Source organism: Lepidochelys kempii, chromosome 2, assembly GCF_965140265.1.
Source record: "Lepidochelys kempii isolate rLepKem1 chromosome 2, rLepKem1.hap2, whole genome shotgun sequence".
Lineage (NCBI taxonomy): Eukaryota > Metazoa > Chordata > Testudines > Cheloniidae > Lepidochelys > Lepidochelys kempii.
This window is the reverse complement of record NC_133257.1, coordinates 175,596,825-175,620,491: the sequence shown is the minus strand read 5'-3', so window position 1 is coordinate 175,620,491 and position 23,667 is coordinate 175,596,825. Positions and strand designations below refer to the sequence as shown.

General features: G+C 41.2%; 1 protein-coding gene and 1 long non-coding RNA gene across 4 annotated transcripts in view; one reads left to right on the top strand and one right to left on the bottom strand.

Annotated features, from left to right (window-relative positions):
* Window positions 1-11,152, bottom strand: part of EGFR (epidermal growth factor receptor) — a 226,163-nt gene extending 215,011 nt beyond the window's left edge. For both annotated transcript variants that reach the window (XM_073332807.1, XM_073332808.1), the window contains exon 1: window positions 10,653-11,152. In XM_073332807.1, coding sequence (XP_073188908.1) covers window positions 10,653-10,776 — 124 coding nt within the window. In that variant the 5' untranslated portion in view covers window positions 10,777-11,152. The remainder of the gene's footprint in view (window positions 1-10,652) is intronic.
* LOC140907269 (uncharacterized) lies at window positions 10,183-23,241 on the top strand. 2 transcript variants are annotated; one of them, XR_012157432.1, is made up of 5 exons: window positions 10,183-10,265; window positions 11,666-11,733; window positions 15,089-15,273; window positions 21,838-22,872; window positions 22,990-23,241. It is a non-coding gene; the product is annotated as an uncharacterized lncRNA (long non-coding RNA). The 2 variants fall into 2 exon arrangements; XR_012157431.1 differs by having other exon boundaries at window positions 21,838-23,241.
* The last annotated feature ends 426 nt before the right edge of the window (window positions 23,242-23,667 follow it).

Genomic DNA, 23,667 nt, shown 5'->3' with positions numbered 1-23,667 from the left:
CTGAACTTCTATTTGTGACAGAAATATTAGCCACATATAGAAATAATATATTTTCATATGGCACTGAAAGCTTGTTTTCCTTATTTTCTTACAAGTCTACAATGTTAAACTGGAATCCTCAATGTCTTAACTGTAGATTAGCTGATATCATTTAAGTTATATTAAGGGGAAAGAAGCAGGAAGGGAGAATGAGGAAATAGAAGACATAAATCTCCAGGGATTAGGTACGCAGACAATGCTGACCCCCCACTCCCACCCCAGAGGGTCCCAAGTCCAACCTGTTACACCACAGCAAAACCACAGTATTTCTAGATGTACCCCTTAATCAACAGAACATACAATAGCCTAGTCAGCCATATATAGCATTGGATAACTAGTTACAACACTGTAGCTAGGTGACCCTAGACTGTACATGTGTAGTACTTATTTCACAGTACATCCTCTCTCAGTGCCTAGGAACTTTTACAGCACAATCCATTTACTATAAAAGACAATATTAACAATAACAACATTAGGAAACAAAAAGCAAGCTCGATCTTTATCTCAGAACATCTTGGGAAACTGTTGCTGTCACCAGAAGTCCAATCAGGACAACAGAAGTTGGAGATGAAAGAGACCTGATTGATCATGGAGCACATCCTCTTGGAAGCACTAGAGATAAATTAGTTAGTCTCTAAGGTGCCACAAGTACTCCTTTTCTTTTTGCGAATACAGACTAACACGGCTGTTCCTCTGAAACTAGAGATAATACATACCTCACATACACACATTAGAGAAAGGATGAATCTGATAATAGATTGATATTGCACTGCTTCACTTAGAGCATCATAAACAACCAAGGCAACAGAGTAAGCAGGACACCTAATGGTACAGCACTTGCAGGAAAAAAGGAGAAACTTTCCTGAGAATTGTCAAAAATTATGAAAATGTAGGTAGGAGCGGGAAAGCATTTTCCCAGTCAAAATTTTGTTTACTGAAAAGTAAAAATACAAACATAGACTTAGGATATAATGTAAGTGGCTTTGCTAAGTGGCTTTGATTCAATACGTGACAGTATTCCAGCAGCAACCCACCTAACCACATCTATTCTAAAGGACACAGTAAATAATGTGAGATGTGTAACATGCCACGTTATTTTGTGGAGGTTGTCTCCTTTACTAGCAGCCATTTACTCATCCAAATGCATTGAAATATGTATTTCAATCTGAATCATGGAAAGTAGCCACTGATTTGTGTAAGTAAACTTCTTACTTCTTTGCTGAAGGCATTGTTGAAATAACTGACCCAACTGCTAAAACAAGCTTCTTCCCCCAGCCTTGCCTCATTCCCTTTCAGTTTTACATACCTCCACATAGTGGATCAGTCTCAGGAAACCCAAATGAATTTGCTAAACAAATTCATTTAAAAGATACACTTCTACTCTCAAACATGCAGTTTAAAAAACAGAGACTTACAACTTGTTAAAACTATGTGTGCAATCAAAAAAATGTAGCATTTTCAAGACCAAAGGATCATTTAGACTGGATTTAAACATAGAACCATCAGCAGCAATAAATGGAAATAAGTGCATAGAACTTGGAAAGAAATATTAACTATTCTGCATTCAGGGCAAATTCTACTCTGAAATGTGCACACAATTGAATCTAATCAGCAGTGTGCATGCATATCGAAACTCAGAAATTGACATATCTAGTTGCTATGGTAATACAAATACTAGAGTAATATTTTGTTTAAAGCACCAAATCACGGAAGTCAGAACTACCATTAAAACTATATTGCATTTACCGTGGAAGAGTGATTTAGGAGTAAATTCAAACCTGATGTGAGTAGGCAGCTGCTTACACCAGCCCAGAATTTGGCTCTACAATTACAATTCTCTATTATTTAAGTATCCACAGGGGACTCTCTTATTGGCTCTTAAAGTGTGTTATCATAATCCCCTATCAGCAGTTGCAATGGGGATATGGAGACAGAATTTTTGCATATAATAGGATTTAATGCATTTTGGTTGTGAAGTATCAAACTTGGCATATTCCATGAGAGCTCTCCTTATGAGGTTGATTATTAGTTATACCGCAGTAGTGCTCAAAGGATCCAGTCAGGCAATGGGAACGCCTTGTGATAGAAGCTGTACAAACACGTAGAAGCACACAGGCCTTGCAAGCCCAGCAAATGCTAAAACCGCCTTTACATGTGTACACCAGTGAAAATACAGTGCTGAACGAAATGTATACTATTTCAAAGCTTGACAATAAGCATAACTGGAGAAGTGGGAGGTGGGTTACATTAAAATGACAGGCAGTGTTGATTAGTAGTTAGAGCATAGTTCTGGAGGCCAAAATCCTAAATCTCAGCTGTCCCTCTATGTCGCATCAGGTAACTCCTTAACCTCTCTCTGCCTCAGATTCCAAATCTGCCAGTAGACAAAGTAATACTTAGCTACCTAAGAGAGGAATTGTGAAGATTACATTGCCCCTTTGCCAACCAGTAGCAGATTGCCAGGGCCTTACAGGTCAGTTACCCATTTGGAGCATAAACTGATGTGGAATCAAGTATTATTATCTTCCTGTAATATGTTTACTTGAATGGACTTTGTAATTAGTGTTTCACTGAACATAACACCAGTAATTCTCTTCTTGTAGTAACCTCAAGTAAATCACCATTGCCCTGTCCACTGAGCAGCTGATTTGTGCCCTTCTCTTCCCCTCCCCAGAGCATCACAGCTTCATAGTCTCTTGTTCCTTCCCCAGCGCCCAACATTGACACCTAAAACGTCTCTAGGGGCATGTCTAAACTACAAAATTAAGTCAACCTAAGGTATGTTGATGTACAGCCACCGCGGTAATTAAATCACTTTTGCATGTCCACACTATGCTCCTTGTGTTGGCGTTATGCATCCTCACCAGGAATATTTGCACCGATTTAACTATCAGTGTGGGGCATTGTGGGATGGCTTCTGAAAGGCAGCAACAGTTGACGTAAACAACGCAGTGTCTACTGTGTGTAGACACTGTGTCAAACTAATTACATCAACCTAAGCTCTCGCGGAGGTAGAGTTAAGTCAGTGTAGACAGCGAAATATATCGGTGGGAGCTACATTTTAGTGTAAACCAGTGGTTCTCAACCTACTTACCATTGTGGGCTGCATATGCAGCTCCCTATGCATTATGTGGCCAAATCCACACAATATATATACACTACCCATATGGCCTTGATGATTTCATATGGGATGCAGCTGTGTGCTGATTGGGCCGCAAGTGGGTCACGGGTTGAAAACCACAGGTGTAGACGCTTACAGAGTTAGGTTGACATAAGCTGCCTTATGTTGACCTAACGCTGTAGTGTAGACCAAGGCTAGGCAAAGCTATGTCGGTCAGGGGTGTGATTTGTGTCTGATATCACTGTGCGGGCCAAAGCTTCCAGTGGAGAGACAGCTGTACTGGCAAAACTGTGCTTTGTCCAGTACAGCTTGTTTTGCTTAGAGGTGGGGGGGGGGACGGACGGAATACACCATATCAGCAAAAGTGCGGTTTTACCAATATAAACTGTGTTCACACTAGGAGCACTTTGCCAATATAGTAGACCAGTATAGCTATAGCAGCTGAGTGCTCCTAGGGTAGACCTGGCCTAAAGCTGCTCAAGAGACCACATGGCCTGAAAGAAGTCTGGTGTCTACCCTCCTTGTGTAGCTGCTCTGCAACACAAAGGAACTGCAAAGCCTAAACTATCAGACAAAGATGTCTGCTACAGTTTCCACGGCATGCATCCGATGAAGTGAGCTGTAGCTCACGAAAGCTCATGCTCAAATAAATTGGTTAGTCTCTAAGGTGCCACAAGTACTCCTTTTCTTTAGACAAAGATGAGTGCTTTAACCCACCTTTCTATACCCTTAGAGAGCTTTAACATACCCTTATTGACTCTTGGGATGCAGTTAACGGGTGCTTATATATCAGTGATCGCTAATGTGCAAGCCATTAGCACTTTCCACAGCAATTAATTACTTAAATGTTTGCATTATACTGAGAAGAAAAGGAGTACTTGTGGCACCTTAGAGACTAACCAATTTATTTGAGCATGAGCTTTCCTGAGCTACAGCTCACTTGATGTCACTTAAATATAAAAGCCATCTAAATACCAAGTATTCTATTTTTTTGTTAATTAAAATGGAGAAACAAGCACTTCAGATTTTTTATGCATTTGCACTTATCTTATATATTGGTATATACATATGAACACACAGATTACACATATGAAAATGAGTGACATACATAGTAACACTCCAGAGGAGTTCAGAGTAGCAGTCGTGTTACTCTGTATCCGCAAAAAGAAAAGGAGTACTGGTGGCACCTTACAGACTAACAAATGTATTTGAGCATAAGCTTTTGTGAGCTACAGCTCACTAGAGGAGGCTAGTTAAAATACCAGCTTAATAGGTGGAGGAGCCCTGCATCTGTCAGATATGGAGCTGTCAGCAGGCAAGACACATGTAGTACTAAACCCCTGCTTTAAACACACACACACCAGTTCAATTTACACAAGTTGAGCATTGTACTCTACTATCAATATTTTGTTCCTCAAATACCCTTAGGCTGTAGTGTAGACATAACCTATGTCAGCAAAATATAGTCACTCAGAGTGTAAATATTCCACACATACCCCGAGCAACATAAATTACACCGACAAAAGTGTTTGTGCGCACAGCTTCTCCCACTGACATAGCTTATTCCGCTTGTGACGGTGGTTTTTTTATCCACCTGAAGTGTCTTCATCAGACACACTGCAGCGGCACAGTTGTACTGATACTTGCAGAATGAGATTAGGCCCTAAATAAAGAAGTATTATAGTCTATTTTGACATAGTTGAAAGCCAAGAATTGCTATAACAGTTCTCTGATACTGTAAACCATTTAATATAGGCAGAAACAGTATCGGACTTCATACTGCACACAATAGCCAAATAGCACTATTGTCCTTCCTTGCAGTGAGGTGCGTGTGAAAAACAAACAAAATAAAAATGATATGAGTTAAAGAGTGAGATCATGTGTTCTAATAAGTCTAACAAAGATTGTCAACTCAACATGTCAGAGTCCAAATGAGGTATCAAAAAACAGACTCCCACAACGTGTACCATGGCCTCATGGCCATAAAGTGCAAAGTGAAACTCAACTGAATGTTTTGTGTCTGGACCAACATAAACCTGATAAAACTCTATCACCAGCCCTTAATGTCTTTATGCATTTCACTGAATCATTAAAAGGTGATAAGGATGAATGACAGCATTGCTTAAGAGGGGATGACTTTCCATGATTTGTATCTATCAAGGCTTTTATACCACCCTCATCATCAAGATGTCTAGACTGTGTTTAACCATTCTTACATGACAAGCAAGTTCTGGAGTTAAGGGCCCCCTCGCGTAATATCACATCACTGACCACAGATTATGCTAATTGCAACTATGGCACAACAGCCTGGGAAGAGAAGCAGACTTTCTGGCTGCCAGCTATAGCAGCTCACGCATCACCAGTACAACCGCTATGTGTGAAGCACTACTTAGGAGGCAGACACACTGGATTCCATGCGACCTTTAGTTTCCAAATGGTCTTTAGAAGAAACCTGAAATAGAAAACATTACTGTGGTCTAATTTTGAGGTGAGAAGGGCAGGAATAATTGTAGCAAAATCTTATTCATGGCAATAGCTACGATGTAAGTATCAAGAGGCAACTACAGATCTAACATGACTACCGTATTGCAAATCTGCGAAACAAAAAGCTGGCACACTCTTTCCAGCATGGGAGCAAATAAGATCTTTGCCATCTTTTTTAATAGCTTTCACATTATGCCAACATTCCCAGAGTCTTGGCAGGCTGAAACTCAAAAAGAAGCTGAGACTAAATTTTGATTGTTCTGGCTAGAAGGCCATTTCTACAGGGTAGAAACTTGCCTTCTAAAATGCAATTTGAGGCAAATTCCTGTAATTGTAAAACAGGAATATTCATTATGTGTATGATATAAAGGCAAACAAGATGACATACTGATTATTAATTTTGCATATTTGTGAACTTAGTACATTTCTTAAATTCAATATTCATAAATACAAGGTGATTGTACCTCTGATGCACACATGAATCACCAAGACTTGGAATAACCCAAGCACTACTGGGAATATCAGCAACTTCTATCCCAAATCATTTCATCAAGATACAAGCAATCTGATGAAAGTGAGTTAAGGCAGGCATGTACGTTCACTATGCTTGTTCTTGAAGAGTTACATAACAAAGTAAGGTTTGATCTAAAAGGGAACATGGAAGAACTGTAGCATTATGAACAAACTGGTTGGACCAGTCACTTATACTGCTGCCTAAAACTGATCTGTCACAAAGATTACAGCAAACGCAGATATCCAAATGCAAGAGCCAGCCCTCAGAAACATCATGAGATTGTCTGACACTCCATGAAGGAGTTTGTCTCCGTAAATTAATAGATGGATTACAATGGATTTAGTCTCCAGGGCAGGTACCTTTTTTCTTACATGTATGTAAAGCACTTAATATACTGTTGTTGCAATAAATAATATATTAGCATTTTTTACTCTCAGGTATGTATATACTTTATTCATTTCTATATATTTTCTACAGATAGTCTTAATTTAAGGCCCAATCTTGTTTGAGAGTAATTTTGCTCACATAAGGATTTTAATCTGACCATTTTTGCCAGAAGCATAGATTGAGGATGAAAACCAAGGGCCATATATGATTTGGCCGCACCTTTACTGCTATATGTTTCCCTCCTTACATATGAGAAATTCCCTTGAAGGTAATGAAATTTTTGCACTAAGTCTGGGGGTACAATATGGTCCTTAGTGGATGGATATACATTTTTGTTGTGTGTTTATTTTTAAACAACAGGTAAGATTAAGCCTTTCATACATAAGGCACCAGAATAAGGTCTGATCAACACACAGTTTTTGAACAATTTATATTGTTTTATGAAGATAAACTATACTAATATACACACTTGTATGCTGGCATAACCACATCTACAGCAGTGGTTGCACCAATTTAACAATATCAGTTTCTAAACCAATACAGTTAATTTGTTACAAAAAGTATGTTTGTGTAGACAAACCCATAGATGTTAAAAGTGCATGTTCCACCTTCTTTTCTTATGCAAAACTCCCATTGTAAGTCAACAGGAATTCTGTGCTAGAATGTAGTGTAATATATGGCTCTGATACAAATCTGGGACCATGTAATGTCCTTGACCCATGCATGCAATTCCCATTGGTATTTGGAAGACAGATGACAATATATGACCCAAAAAGTTGTAAAAGAAACTTTTGCCATTGGTTTAGCAGTATAAAGCAGTATTTGAACATGAGTAAAACATTTTGTTCTGTGCAGTCTACAGAATAATCTAAAAGACACCATAAACATGCATACTAATATACATTTAGTGATGTACAAATATTGCAGTGTATTGGACATGTGTTTTTTATTTCATATGAAAATGAATAAATGAAAAACCCTTAAGAAAATTAGAGATCCAAAACACCAGACACTATGGGAAACTGAAGAGAACCTCTGTAGTTAATGAGTTGCCCAATATTTTGCCTTGCACATTCCCAGTATATAACACTGTGCTCACATGAATGGTTGACCCCTGAAAATCAAAACTAAACCGATACAGAGTACGGTGGAAAGCAGGTTATCTGAATTGCAGTGCTGCCACTGGTTTGCCAGTTACGCTTCAGTTAGCTATTGATGAAGTGCACTAGTCAAAAACTTCCAGTAATAGGAGTACCAATTACTACTATTAAAACTATTACTGAGACTGGATTGATGAAAATGCATGTTCGCTTAACTGTTATGTTCATCTGGGTTTACACCAACTTGTGTGAGCCAGATTCTGATCTCAGTCAGTGTGTTTACATTTTCAATCATTCTGTTTTGTTTGGTTTTGGAATGTTCATGATTCCTTTTTTATTATTAAAACACCAACAACATTAACAATAAATTCAGTTGTCTCTAAGCTGTATTGAAATTTGTTTTTAATTCTCAAAGTTTGGAGAAAGATATAATTTTATAAAATATTGACATTAAAGTCATCTCCTTAACCAAAACCAAAACTTAAAAGCTGTACATTTTTGGCACTCTAACAAGCACTGTACGAGCATCTGATCTTTTTTTTTTAAACAAAAAAAGAAGAATCAGCTTTTTGTATGGTAAAGAAGTGACATTCAGTTGAAATTTTTAAAAAGTGAATGCTCAAAAGTACATACAATTTAAAATGTCTTAGATGCATCATTTTAGTTTACTGTAGCACTTCATCAGTTTGTATTGCTGCACAGCTTCATTACAATATGTTTGGATTTACAGTCAGGGGAGGGGTGCTGTATCAATTTTTATAGTGGGGAATCTGAAAGCAGAAACCGTGTATTTGGTTGTTATTACTACTTCAAGCCAGGGGGTGCTCCTGCACCCCCAGCATCCCTAGTTCCAGCACCCCTGAGTCAGGGCCCAGGATATGTGGTATCAAAAGGATGATCCCATGTACTTGAACCATGAGGCAGGTTCTGGACTCATGAAGATGGTCTAATCTATCATCCACCTAGTACTTTGAAAGAAATGTTAAAATTTGGAACTGCTATTTTATGATTCTCAAATGAGGATTCATCCTGTATCATTCACTTCAATGGTAATTTTACCAGTTAAGTCAATGGAAGCAGTAACACGCCACCAAAAAGCACTCTTCTGCTGCTCACCTATAGTGATCATACATTACAGTGAACAATCAGGAAACTGGTATTTTGAAGATGGCATACTGCATTCTATCTTTGCAAACAGGTCTAACTCTCCTGGTGTTAAAAGCTACTGCCAAACAATTATACTGTGGAAAAAAACATATTGGTTATCACTTCTTTACTGCTGACTATTTAATAGATTGGGGTCCTGGTCCATACCTAGGGCTCCTAGACACGACAGTAATACCGGTAAAACAATAATAATTGCTAATCTTAATACTATAACCTTTAGTATTACCCTTGCACCTAAACATTCTGCAGGAACTTTAAAACTCAGTCTGTGTTTCAAAACAATTTTATCTGAGCTACACAATCACAGCAAAGGGAGTCAACTCCCCCCAAAACCCTGCCCTCGTTACATCAACAACAGGTACGAACTTGCTCCTTGGAACCAGAGTGTCTCTTGATTTCAAGATTGTGCAATTAGCTTTTCTAAAAGGCGTGTTTCTCCTTTTCAAAGATGGTTTTATTGTCCAGAGTCACGAAATGCAAACTCACTTATGCTCAGCTCTTCTAACAGACTTTCTAAAACTATCAGGTCTTTCTTTTCTCAAGCGATTTTTTTTAACAAAAATCTGCATTGTGTTGTTGTTGGAGGATTTCCAAGATAAAGACGATTTTGCCTGGAACTGAAGTTGGCTGCCTGCTCTTGAAACTTACAAAAGGAAGAAAAAAGAAAAGAAAAAACTGTTTGACCAGCCAGAAGCTGTTTTTCTCCCAACGCTGAAACCGGTTCCTTAACGTATTAAAAACCTTGCAACAAACTAGTCTACACAATTCTCAATATGCGCAGTTCAGCGCAGGGGATAGGAAGAGAAACAGCAAGCGCAGCAGACGGTAAGAGACATGCAATTCATTCATAAAGCTTGCCAATTTGTTTAGACTGGGCACCACACGTAGAAGTGCCTCCCGTTTTTAAGAAGAGTGGGGGGAATGGACACATAATGAGCTTTTTCCTTGGTGTATTTCTGCCGGACAGATAACCAATGCTCGGGAAAAGATCAGGCGCAGGTGAGAGTGACAAGCGAAGAGACCAACATCGCTGCAGTTGTTACAAAACTTCGGCTTGCGCGGAACACGAGTTATTTGGCTCAGGCATGCACGTGAATCATTCGTTGCTCTCCCCCCACCTCCACCCCAATGCTGTATGAGTTACAGGAAGACGAGAATAAGCCTTGGGTAGTAACCCCTTAGTAGGGCAACCTAAACTCTTGTGAAACACGACACAGCAGCCTGTCACTGCCTCTCCCCTCGTGGGTTATTACCCCACCGATGCTTCCGAAAGGCACTAAAACACTTCCAAGCACGCTGACAAGATGGGCACGCCGGCAGCGATTGGGACTGCTCGACCCGGCTGCCTAGCAAACTCATCGCGGGGAAGGGGGGGGGGCAGGTGCTGCTGGGTCACACCCCGGCAGCCCCCCGGGCGGAACCAGCCCAGGGCAGAACGTGCCCCCCACCCCAGGTTAGTAAAGGGGAGAGTGGGAGCTAACAGAGGTGCCGATAAAATCCGGGACGTTTCGTCTTCAGCCAGCCTAGGAGATCGCGGCGCGGTGTGATTCCTGGGTGATGGGGAAAGGACGTGCCGAGGCTTGGCTTTCCTCCCCCCAGGGAAAGCAAGCCCCAGACTCAGGAAGTGGCACGCCGCGAAGCTGTCACTGGCGCGGCCAAGGAGTTGGGACATTGCCCCCCCCCCCCAGCCCCGGCCTTGACACCGCAGCGCTGGGGGAGCGGCGGCCGGCGCCCGGAACTCCAGCTAGGGAGCCGGGGGGGAAAGTTTAAAGCTTCCCCGCCCCAGTCCCGGGGGCAGCGGGGCTCCTTCCCCCTCCCCGCCACGGGGCGCGATCGGTACCTTTCTTCTCCTCCACCGCGGCGCTGGGGCAGAAGCGGGCCAGGAGCAGCACCAGGACAGCGGCTCTCCCAGCCCGCAGACGCCCGCTGGCTGCTGCCGGGGGCCGGCGGCTCCAGTCCCCCATCCCGGGCTGGGAAATAATCCCCGGGGCTCGGCGCGGCTCTTTCCTCGTCCCTCCGGCGGCGCTCAGCTCCTCTCCCCGGGGCCGCACCCCGCGGCTCTGCCGACCATGCCGAGCTGCTGCCCGGGCACCGGGCGGAGGCGGCGCCGCTGGGGCCAAGGGGCTCCGGGCTCCCCGGCGGCTCCCAGCCCACGTGCGTGGCGGAGGAAGCGCCCGGGGTCTGGCTGGGAGCCGGCGGCGGGTCCCGGGTCTCCTCCTCCGGCGGTGGCTGCGCGCCCGGGGCTGAGGGAGCTGCCGGCTCAGGCAGGAGGCAGCTCCGCTATCTCCCCCTCCTGCCGGCTCCGCCGCTCGCAGCACAACCTTCCCCGCCCGCAGCCAGCGAGCCGCGCACAGGGGCTCCCTCTGGGGAATCCGCCCGCCCAGGAGAGGGCGGGCATGGGGGCGGGGATGAGCGGGGGGAGGAGGCGGCCTTGGTGGCGCCTCGCCCTGCTGGGCTCCAGGTGAGGGGCCGGCCGGGGCGCTCACCTGCCCCGGGGGGGGTGGGGGGCGGGGAGGAAGCTGGGGACATTCCCTGCCCCAGCCAATAGGCCCTGGCTCCAGCAGTCCCACCCCTGCCCAGCCAGGGCATCTCTCCCCTCAGCTGGAGCCTGCCGCCTGCATTAGCATTTGCTAAAGAGAAGATCGCACCTTAGCTCTGGCGGCAGCTTTGCAGCCCTGCCCGCCACCGGTCCCCCTACCTGGGGAGGGCAGGAATAAACCTCTGCCTCAAGTCTCCCTGGTTCATCAATAGGAGGCAGAGTAAGCTAGGCACGACTGGGAAACGCTTAGAAGGGAAGCCAGGAGAGGACTGTAGCCCTGCTCGCTTGCACATTCACTCCCTCTCTTTTTTCAGCGGTTACACGAGATGTGGCCTAACTCTAACTCCGTTGACTTTGTTGGACTCTCCTGCTTTACACCCCTGTAAGTAAACTCAGGATCAGCCCTCCTCTCTGGGTGAGAGAGCGGAGGATGGCTGGCAAATCTGGTCTCCTATGTTCTTGAGGAGGCTAGAATGGAAATCAGTAACTGAGCAACTCTATCAGAAAACAAAAGGCTGATAAGGAGCAATTGTGGGTGATTGAGGTGGGAGGCTAAAACCAGTCGGTCGCTCCTTTGCTTTCAAAAGAGAGATTTGCAGATGAACTTAAAAAATGCCAACAGAGCTTTATAAAGGACCTCATAGGGAAAAGTCAGTTAATCAATAATTACCTTGCAAAGTTAATGATTAAAAAGGTTATGACATAGCACTAGATCTTGGAGTTTTGCTACTGGCTTCTATGGGATTGAAACCTGTTCCCATTGTGTGCATTTTACCCCCAAACACTTTAAGGAGAGAGAGAGAAAACAAGCTACATTATTTCTATGCATCCTTTCTTCCCCCAGTAACTCAGTCCCATTGGTACTAATCCTATATGGGACTAATGGTTTATTTTTGCTATACTGTATTCTTCTGTTCCTATTTTGGCCTGGATCTTCCAAGCTTTATACAACTCAAAAATCAACAGAAATCATTAGAAGTGTTGCTTGACTAAGGAATACTGAATTAAGCAACAACAACAAAAATCTTTGTTTTGTATTACTGTGTTTTTCCTTGTACAAACCATTACACACACACACAGAGTAAATGATGTTTTTATATGGCTAACATTATATACTGAATTTGTGCATCTGGAAATCCTGTTACACTGTCAGATGCATTCTGTGTGGATCTGCTAGCTTTCATTAGCTGAGACCCATAGGATTTTTTAATCACACAAGGCCAATATAAATAATCTTTGCAGCACTATGGGATAACCTCAGCACATATTAAAGGTTGCAAACTGCACTGTAGGGATGGATGCTGGATTAAAGCCACTGGGAGAGAAGCTTGTCACAGGAGGCATAAAAATATATATAATTTAAAGGCTAATGTAGCTACCTCCTTAAAGACAGTGCAAGAATAATTTATTTAATGCATGCTGTTAGCACTCAGAAGGCTAACTTGGTTATATATGGCAATAGGACCAGATGTTAACAGGGTTCACCAAAAACCAAATAAACCACAAATCAATTCTGCAGGTAAATATATATATATTCAGACAATATAAAGATACCATTTACAAAAAATAATTAAGGGTTATTGGCTTTTTAAAAATAAAGAACAAGAAGGAAATTAAAAAAGTGATGACTGAAAAACAGACTGAACGAAAGAAAGAGAAACCATCTCCAAAACATGAACTCAATAAAAGAGCACACAGAAGTCCTACGTGTTTAAAGTGTTTTACATTCTGGTTGTGAAACAATCTGCAATTCTGAGCTGGAGCATTTCGCATCTAGTTTATCTGTGGTCAGTCATCTTTTCTATGTGAATGTGTATGAAACTGACTGATCATGAATGAACTTCCTCCTGACCGAAACTGAAGGCCAATGGAAGCCTAAAGGCATGTCTACACTCTTTATGGTGGCATGTAGAGTACATACACTACACACACCCTTAGCATGTGTATGAATAGCAGTGGAGACAGTGAGGCACTGCTTAGGCAAGTAGAATATAGACATGCCTGAACCCTGTGGGTACGTACCTGACACAGCTCTCTTCTCTACATGCTCAAGCAATGTCTCCCCCACCTATAGTGCTATTTTTAGCAGCGCAGGCTACATCCCCACTGTTGGAATCTTTCCCATCATATGAAAGGCTCTAGCAACAAGGAAAAGGCACGGAGGAGACAGTGAAGGAAGGCTTCAGAAGTTCATCATTGCCAGAGCCTTTCCCCACCACAGCTGCCTCCCCTCTGCTGCAGCCTTTCATTGACATGTATAGCTACACACCACAGAGTGTATGTATGCAGCTTGCTTTTCATTGTAGCATGTAGATACATATACCCTATATGCCACCTGCAGTGGTGTGCAGTGTAGATGTAGCCTCAGAAAATTCTCCCTTAAGTTATCCTTTCTCCTACTGCAAATGTTCAACTCCTTTTCCATGTGGGAAAGGCTCCTTCAGCACTAACACTATGGGAGTTGTGTAGCAAGCTGCTATCACTTTTTTTCTACCCTGTCTCACTGAGTTCAAATGTATTATGTTCATGACACCTGAGCTCTACGAGTCAGGGAAGTAAGATACATAAAGACATACCAAGACCTGAAGAACCTATGCTGCAGCACAACTGGGACACTACCAAACCTGGCAGGTCTGCAGATATCTCCTGTTCACATGACCAAACAATTGCTGAAATTGTTACAGTTTACATAATATATCTGCTTCAAACACAGGGGCCCACATCCTGCGCTGGTGTAAGCTGGTGTAGCTCTACTGAGGCCAATGTGGTTATCTCAATTTTCACCAGCTGATGATCTGGTCCAGGGAATGTAATATTGCAAAACATTTATTGTAGCTGCTGCATGTCACTGCGCGATCAAAGGTCATGGAACAAAGATCAATTCTTTGACCAACATCTTTTAAATTAACATTTCTTAGTGAGATCATACTGAATGTATCAGTTTTCATCTGTATTATTCATTTATTCCCATTAAAGCATGTACCCACAATTCTAGGTGTGAGCCATACACATATGGCCAAATCTGTTACATGGAGCAAAGCCCATTTAAACTGGTTTTGCTCTGGGTAAGGACACTACAGGACTGAGGAACATAATTCTAACTTCCCACTGCTCATGTTGCCTCGGCAGTTGGGCTGTTCTCCCCTACTACAGGGCATGGGGAGAAATCATAGAATATCAGGGTTGGAAGGGACCTCAGGAGGTCATCTAGTCCAACCCCCTGCTCAAAGCAGGACCAATCCCCAATTTCTGCCTCAGATCCCTAAATGGCCCCCCTCAAGGATTGAACTCACAACCTTGGATTTAGCAGGCCAATGCTCAAACCGGGGAGCTATCCCTGCCCTGCACTAAATAACTGACATGGCCACATTCCCATCATTCCCTCAATCCCCATCAGCAGCAGAGGTGGAGTTAACCTCACTCCCCCATGCAGACTGTGTTGCAAAACAAAATGCAACTTCAGAACTCCATTCTCTGGTGGGCAGGGGGGTTGTGGAATCTTGTTGCATGGAGTCCCTGCAGCTCGGTCCTCTACTCCAACAAAGCGTGGGTGTGCCTTGCCCTCCATTGCCTTCTTGCAAGGATGGTGATAGGATTTACCCCACAGTGAGAACTTGCAAGTAACTACTCATTTATCTTAGTGTGGCTCTTTTCTGTGAGTTGGACAAGAAAGTTTATCATGAGAGAGAAAAAAATGAAAGAGTGTTGATTAGAAAATTTAATCTTTGATTTTTCAGATTTCATCTGCATTTCACTGGAGTTTGTAGAGACTGTAATTTGTATGACGTATTCTGCACCTCCCTATTGAAGTTTTAATGCAAGAATTGAGGAAATGATTTGTAACACTTCTATGGCACTTGACATGTTCAAAACAATGCACAAACATTAACTAGTTAATCTTCACAACTCCCCTGTGAAACAGGTTAGTAAATATAATCTCCACTTGTTAGAGAAGTAATTTGGCAGGGCAGAGTGTCAATGACAGAACTGGGGTTAGATCTCAGGAGGTCCTAATCTTAAATTCTGTGTACAAACCCTCAGATCATGCTGCCTCCAGAGCAGATACTCACTAATTATATATAGATCACATATATTATATATATCTACATAGACACAAATATTAGTTTAGGTTTAGAGTAGCAGCCGTGTTAGTCTGTATCCGCAAAAAGAACAGGAGTACTTGTAAAAAGAAAAAGGAGTACTAAGGTGCCACTAGTACTCCTTGCCACTAGTACTCCTTTTCTTTTCGCGAATACAGACTAACACGGCTGCTACTCTGAAAGGAGGACTTGTGGCACCATAGAGACTAACAAATTTATTAGAGCATATAACGGAATGTAGGAAGAGCTGGGCAGGTATACAGATGGGCACTGGAGTTAAGCCTTAGTTACCATAAATCCCTTAGTCAATATTTCTTTACAGAACATGTGACTGTGTCCAAATCAAGAGGTTTTTAATTTCCAAGTTTGTACTGTCACTATCTATGCTGTCCTGTTCTGTGGATAAACAGAGGGCTTCAGTCAGCAGTGTGTCAATAAAGCACCTTCCATGAGTATTCAGTCAATTTTTTTTTTAATTCTGGTATTTGCAGCAGTGGATTATTCCCAGACTTCAGATGGGCACCCATTTAAAGTCTAATGCATGGGTGTGGCATTGAGATTTGGTTTGCCCCAAAATCCTACACCACAAGTGACACAGCTAGAGCTGGTATGAATTTCTTTTCCAAAATGGTTTGATAAAAATTATGATTCTGTTGAAATCAAAATATTGTCTTAAAAAAATGCTGATTTAAACAAAATTTTGTTTAGAATAAAACTCAATGACGCAGAACAGATTCGTTTAATTTTTCATTTCACAGTGACTTTTCAAAACAAAATTCATTTTTTATATTAAAATACTTTTTCAAAGTTAAAAAAAATCAGAACAAAATGTTTTGATTTTATTAAAACAAAACATTGATCCAAAGTGAAGTTTTTTCAGAATTTTCATTTTGTAGGAAAATTCTATTTTTTGTTTGTTTTCATTCTGTTTCAGAATGGAAATTTTTTTGATACCATAGATTCTCCTAGTTCTAACTGTCAGCTATCTATTTATTCTCTGCCAGCATAGCTCCTCCTTTGGGTGTGATGAAAACAAACCCCACTTTTGTCCAATATGTAGCAACAATCCGGGTGTATTTTGGATATCACTTAAGGTGAATACATTAAATGCCAAATGTGAGGATTAAAACTTGGTCAATGTCCAATTTAAAGATTGCTAATTATTGGACTGTAACACATGAACAGAATCACTATCAAAGGCAATACATGATTGTAGCTTCCATATGCTTACTACTTACCCTTCTTCTGAAATCTCTTTAAAGCTGCCAGAGGACTTGGCATTGACACTGCTATCCACTAAAGAGATTCAGAAGAAAAGAGTGAGTAAAAAGAAGTGTTATTCATATGCCTGTGCTACTCCACATCCTTTAACATTGGGACAAATCCTGAAGTCTTTCGCCAGTCCTTACTTGAGCAAAACTTTCAGTGAAGTCACTGGGAGTTTGACTGAAAGGACCTCAGTACTCTCTGTTGGAATGATGACGAACACCCTTTATAAAATCTTTGCTACTAAGTAGTCCAGTAGCTTCCTATATAGAGCATAAGCAGTTTGCTTTACTTCAATATTTTGTTATGTTTGATATCTATATTAGTATGCTACGTAACTTCTTTTCTTGGACAAATGTCATGTATATTTATACTATAGCAATGAGATTGTAATGTGTTGTCAAAGCACCTGACTTCAATATAAATTTTGCTTATGCTATCATTACAGACTGCATAATTATACAAGTCAGCTATTATTAAAATGTCCATATTAATAAATTGCTTATTATATTATTGTCACAATGCAGACTTCTTTGATAAAGGAAGACGCTTTGTTCAATCCCTTATTCTGCCCCCTCTTTACAACTCCTGTTTACTGAGTATGCTGCCGTTTTGAATGATTTCTTAGCAAAGTAGAAAATGACAGGGCCTTGATCTTACTCTCATTGCAGTTAATAGAAGTTTTGTCTTGCATAGTACCCCAGATCAGGGATTGAGCATGTGAATCAGTGGGAGCTGGATTGGAATCACATATTGTATCTAGTCCTTTCCATCTGAAGTCAGCTTCTTCCTCTCTGCGACCACTCCCTACATCCACCCTCAGTTAAATAGCAAACTGTTGCTCCAAGTAGTGTTCCCAGAAAATGAGGTGTATGGCTAGGACAGACATAGGTAAGCTGATGTAAAATATGCCATGTCTATGGTCCTGAAGGGCAAGGCAAGTGAATTATGACCTGTTTGAAGGGATGCGTGTCCTGATGAGTTTATAACACTGAATCAGTGGTCAAAGGAAGGAATAATATGAACAGAATAACTAATGGAATTCTTTTCTTATTCATCCATCTAAGTCTGATATAAGAAAGACATAGGCAGGTACATCAAGGGATTGTGGCATTGTAACACCCCAAAATATCTGCAGCCTCCAGTCCTTATCTGCTGCTAATTAGTAATTGAAAAATTCAGATTTCCATGCATCTGAACAACATCTCATTACTTTGGATGATGGAGACCAACATGTTTGTGGGTTTGAATTGCTCACATTTTAATCTTCTTTTTCAATTTTTCACTCAAACAAAATATATTTCCCAATGTTTTGAGGCAAACAGTTCTATCCTCTCCTTCATTCCAAGACCCAGTGATCCAATAACCAGCAGTAGATGAAAGGATGATACACACAACTTGGAGATGAATATCTCTTTGAAAGCTAACATGGGACTGACAGCCCTATAAACGTAATGCATGTGCTAATGATCATACACACATCATTGCCTTTTGCAGCATTCTCATCCTCATTGATTATATCCACGATTAACTTCTCTTTGGCTATGCTTCTACAGAAAAACATTCAGTGCTCATAAACCATCTTTTTGTTTAAGATTAATATTTATGACAAAATCCTCTAGTGTGAATGCAGTTTTATCTCTATAAATATTCTGATATCTTAAGCTCAGTCCTCTGACTGGCACAAGCTATTCTAGTATAAGTATAGTTATACTGGTATAACTGCATAGCTATGTTGGGGGAAGAAAAAACCCATGCACCCTCTACTGTCGAAGCTCTGTTGGTCAACCTTTTAAAGAGTAGACCAGGCCTCAGTTGCCAGGCAGAGAGGCAGAAGATAGAGACAAGTTTAGGAACATAAATCAATACAGTTCACTACTAGAAGAATTGTGGTTGTCTTTAAATTCTTCTCATCTTTACATATTATCCTTGTTCTCTCCCCCTTTCCATGTTATTCTTTTCTCCCATCTCAATTTATTTCCCACTGAAGTATTCTCTATTCTCTCTCTTTCTTGGACAAAATAACCTTTTTCCTCTTGGGCAATTTCTCCTTGATTCTTGTTCTTTCATCTCTTCTGCCTTTCCACTTGAATTCTCTTTTCTCTCCCCCTTGCTCCTCCTTCTCAGATCTCTCATCTCCTCACTGTTTTCCTTATACTCCACATTTTGTTTCTAGAACAAACCAAAATAAAAAATTTTAGGATATTTGAAATTCTGGTCCTGAATCTTAATTTAACAAGTTTTCCCTGTCTTTATAATGGGTTGAACCAAAACTCAAAATCCAAACAACCTCAATCCTTTACTTCTACCTGGACAGCCACCAGATATGGGAACTAGCAGAACATAAGAGTGGCCATACTGGGTCAGACCAAAGGTCCATTTAGCCCAGAATCCTGTCTTCCGACAGTGGCCAATGCCAGACGCTTCAGAGGGAATGAACAGAACAGGTAATCACCAAGCAATCCATACCCTGTTGCCCATTACAGCTTCAATAGGATGACTGTAGTGATGTTTTGGGGGTCCATCCACATAAGAAGTGTATGAAAGATGCAATCTGAATGCCATGCTCATTGCCCCTCCCTATTGATGAATCCCAATCTCAGAATATCCATCCTTTCTATCTCTCTCCTTCATACCAGCTCTCTCTCTCATGTCCTTCCTGAGCTGCTAGCTCTTCAGCCTTGCCAACAAGGCTTTCCTGTTCAGAGAGGTGGACAATCTGCTTTCTCCTGGTGACCACTAAGGTTTGACCATCTATAGCTTTCTCTCACTCAAACCAAAGTTCAACAAATCAGAAGACAATCCAAAATAAACGTTACTTATTGTCAACCTGAAATTAACATAATACCAACTTCAAATGTATGCTCTTGTCCCTGCTGGCAGGCCTCCCAAGCAGGGAACGTGCATTTTTCTGTATCATTGCTAATAACCTGGTATCCTGAAATGAGCTGAAAATATGCAACAAAATAGCTTGGGGCTGGTCAACATTGTCCTCCCCTTTTATCAGGTTCAGTGGGCTATTTCAGATCCTGTTGTTTCACTATCCCTTCATCATCAACAGACAAATTGCAAAATACTCTTTATTTAATTGTATGCATTAATTTTTTTTTTCTGCGAAACCAGGGTCCCAGGTAACTTTAACCATTGAATGCATCACCAGAGCTCTGAACCCATCCAGTCTTTCTGCAGGCCCCTCCTTTTACTACCCTCCTCCCTCCACTCACACTCAATTTATTTGGTTAGAATTAAAAGAACTAATCCTGATATTTTCAAAGGGGCTATTGGCATTAGGATCCCAACTTCCACTGAAATTCAGTGGGGATGACAACTAACTCCTTTAGTCACCTTTAAAAATCCAAGTTAAGATTTTACAGGAAAGTATTTCCTTTTTCCATGATGTTGATTCTATGAAGGCAAAAAAGACTCAAGCTGCCTTGAAATTGAAGTAATCTCATTTCTCCATTAGTCTGAGCCAGATTGTGCAGCCCTTACTCACCCTAATCATGCAAGTAGATCCGCTGACTTTAATGGTCTTGTTTGTATGAGCAAATTTCCCATTCACACAAGAGTTGCCCAATCTAGCCCTTTGGCAGTGAGGGTCTTGCAGGAATTGCAAATAATCCCACAGATGGATTTAGTTGATTAAGATTTTTCCTCTTTTCTGTAGGGCCACAATTGAAAATTGTAACAACCAGGATACTAGCATCAGACTTAGTGGTCAGAGCAGGAGCTAGGAGTCAGGCCAAGCAAGTACTGGGAGGTCAGAGTGCAGGATAGACCAGAGAGAAAACCAAGAGTCAGGCATCATGCAGGGTTGGAAACCAGAATCTAGGGTCCCCTACAAGCAGGGCCTGGAGTAGAGACAAGCAGTTTATACAGCTGCTGAGACAACTCCCCTTCATGGCTTCCTGGTTTATATACTGGTATCAGCCAATCAGGGAGCTGTCTGAGGCCGCCTCTTTGGTCCTGCTGAGTGGTACTTCTTGCTGAGCCCAGCCTCAAAGGGTCCTCCTGTGGGAGCCCAGTTTAAGCCTGATGTGGTGGTGCCAGAGAACCCAAAGCCTGATAGTCTCAAGTTCTAACCCTGCAGATTCTAACAAAAAGAAGAGCAAGTAGGAAAGATGTTACAATTGCCTGCTTTAAAACACCTAGGGTCATGGGGCAGCAAGTCAGGCATAATGACCTAAATTCAGACCTGGTATAAGAGAGTACAACTCTATTGACTTCAATTGAATTGGAGTTGCTTGCACTAGGTCTGAATTTTTCCTTTTTTCCCCACCTTTTTTTTAAAGTTTAGTTTAAAGAGAATATTTTCCCTCATCAGTGCACTATAAGATTAGCAAGAAGGTTAAGGTTAATGGGAACAGCAATACATCATGCATAGCATGATACTGATGTTTGTCACTCACAGATCCCTTACTGACCTCAATTTGTTATCTCTGAAATCTCACCATAAAATCTCACCACTTGAATGAGTGCGCACAGAGGATGAGAAGCTTTTTCTGAGTTGAACAACCCATGCTAACTTGTCTTGAAAGATAGTAAAATAAAATTTGGAAACCCTGGTTAACTTTTCCAAGATACAGAATATATTAAAAATGTTTTATGCCAAATGTGTTTTAATCTTGATACAGAGATAATAGAAACTAAAGGGATTAAAACAAGAGATTTTCAAAAAGCATCTAAAGGAATTACGAGCACAGGTCATATTGGCTTTCAATGGGCCTTCTGTTTCTTATTCCCTAAGTGCTTTTGAAAAATCTACCTCGAAATAAATAAATTCTCCTAAAAGAAACAAGCACTTACTTAAGAGTCAGGTCACCCTGAGCCCTGATACTGGCTCAGTCCTGACTCAGTGTGTTGCTTTAGGCAAGTGTCTGCCTTTTCTTCTTTCAGTTTCCCCATCTGTTAACTGGGAATAACACTTTCTTACCTATCACAGTGGGGTGTTCTGAGGAATAACTAGTTAGTTTCTATACACTATTTTGGACCTGTAAAACACTATAAAAATGCTATTATTAAAATTCTGTAATTTTATCTGCGTTTTGGTTTGAGGTACCTGAGATCGTGAAAGATACATGTTTGATGTTTTAACAATGAGTCTCACTCTCTTTTCTTAGGTTTCAGAGGAGCAGCCGTGTTAGCCTGTATTCGCAGAAAGAAAAGGAGGACTTGTGGCACCTTAGAGACTAACCAATGTATTTGAGCATCAGCTTTCGTGAGCTACCGTTCCCTTCATCGGATGCATGTCTTTTCTTAATAATTTCAGAAGTGACGGGTCTCCACCTTCAGGAGATTCTCCCTGAAGCTGAAAGTTGGTAAAGCCAATCTCATGTACTGATGCTACTGCTCTGTACTCCTAATTACACATAGAGTGATGAGCACCGTATAAACCCAGCTTGCCTGGTAAACAGCCATTGCCGTGTCGTGGTTAACCACAGCATTAATATTAACATCTGACACTTCAACATCTGACACTTCATCTCTATGAGGGATTATTTTTTTAATTTATTAAAGGCTTAGGGGGGAAAACCATAGGACTGGATTCTCAGCTGGTGTAACTGGATGAAACTCCACAGAAGTCCACGGAGTTGTAACCGTTTACACCTGACGAGGATCTGGACAGGAACACTGCAAATGATTTTGAGGCATTTTGGTGAAAAATGGTCACACATGGATACAAACTATATTCAGGTTGCAAACGGACTAGGTACTTCATTACCATTGGCTGTAACATGGGTTGAAATGTTAAGTTTTAAAAATGCAGGATGAGTATTTTTAATAGCAGCATCTCTCTAGGGATGGTATTTATTTACTTTAGTGCATGTAAAATATGCCAGAATGACAGCCTGGGAAAATGAAAGCCTCTCTTCATTCACAGAACAAGTACAGGAGGAGTGTCAGCCTTCTCTCAGTGCTCCACACATATGCCTCAACTCGCAGTGGAAGAGGACCATTTCTAGAGAATAAGAGGGCTGATCAGTCTTCATGCTCATTTGGCCTTTGTCCTGTTCCCCTCCACGCATCAAAAGTGCCAACAGCATTGCTAACAAATGCAAGTTTTGATGTGGGGTTTTTGTATTGTGGACACGTCCACCTGGAAGTCAACTGGGATCACCAAATTCATTTCACACATCTAAATAGCCAACAGGATGGTAACAATTATATTCTGAATTAGAACTGGAAAGCTAGAGGTGAATGTTTTTAGATCCTGGGGTCAATTTCTTGAGTCATTCACTGATCTCATGTGTATCTTCTCTTTCATTTGTCAGAGAGAATGTGCCCCATCCTCCACAATGAGCGTCATTTCTGTATAGGGAACAGTGAACACATCAAGTGTCAACTCAGAGTTCACCTGGCATTCTTCCATTTGTGGGAGGGGAGTGGACTCGTACGTTTTCCCACTTACAGAAAAGTTTTGACCCACAGACTTCCATGGTATTATCAAGGAGGAAGGCATTATTGAACAGGAGTGAAGGTATCAGAATTTGACATTTAATATGTGATATGAAACATATGTTAGTAATATTGAATATTTAAATCCAAATTTAATATACAATATGCATATTAGTAATCAAAATACTGCATCACAATAAGTGAAATGTGGAAAGATGCCTGTGTATCCTGTTGTATATTTTACTATAAAACAATTATAATAATGAATTTATGTGTTTATTTTCATGAGCAGCATGAAAATAGAGATATGTAAGATTATACAGTTGTTTTTGAAATTCAAAAGGTTTTATTTATCATGAAGCCAAAAATTAATACAAATGAAAGTTTGCATGCTAAAACAGAACTCTGAACTGTGAAACACCTTGCCCTGTTTATATACATTTGTAAATTGTATGCATATATATGAATAAACTAATATTATTAAAATTAATGTATACTGCATTAGTGTCCCTGGGTCAAATCCTCAGCTGGTCCAAGTCAATGGAACTATGTTG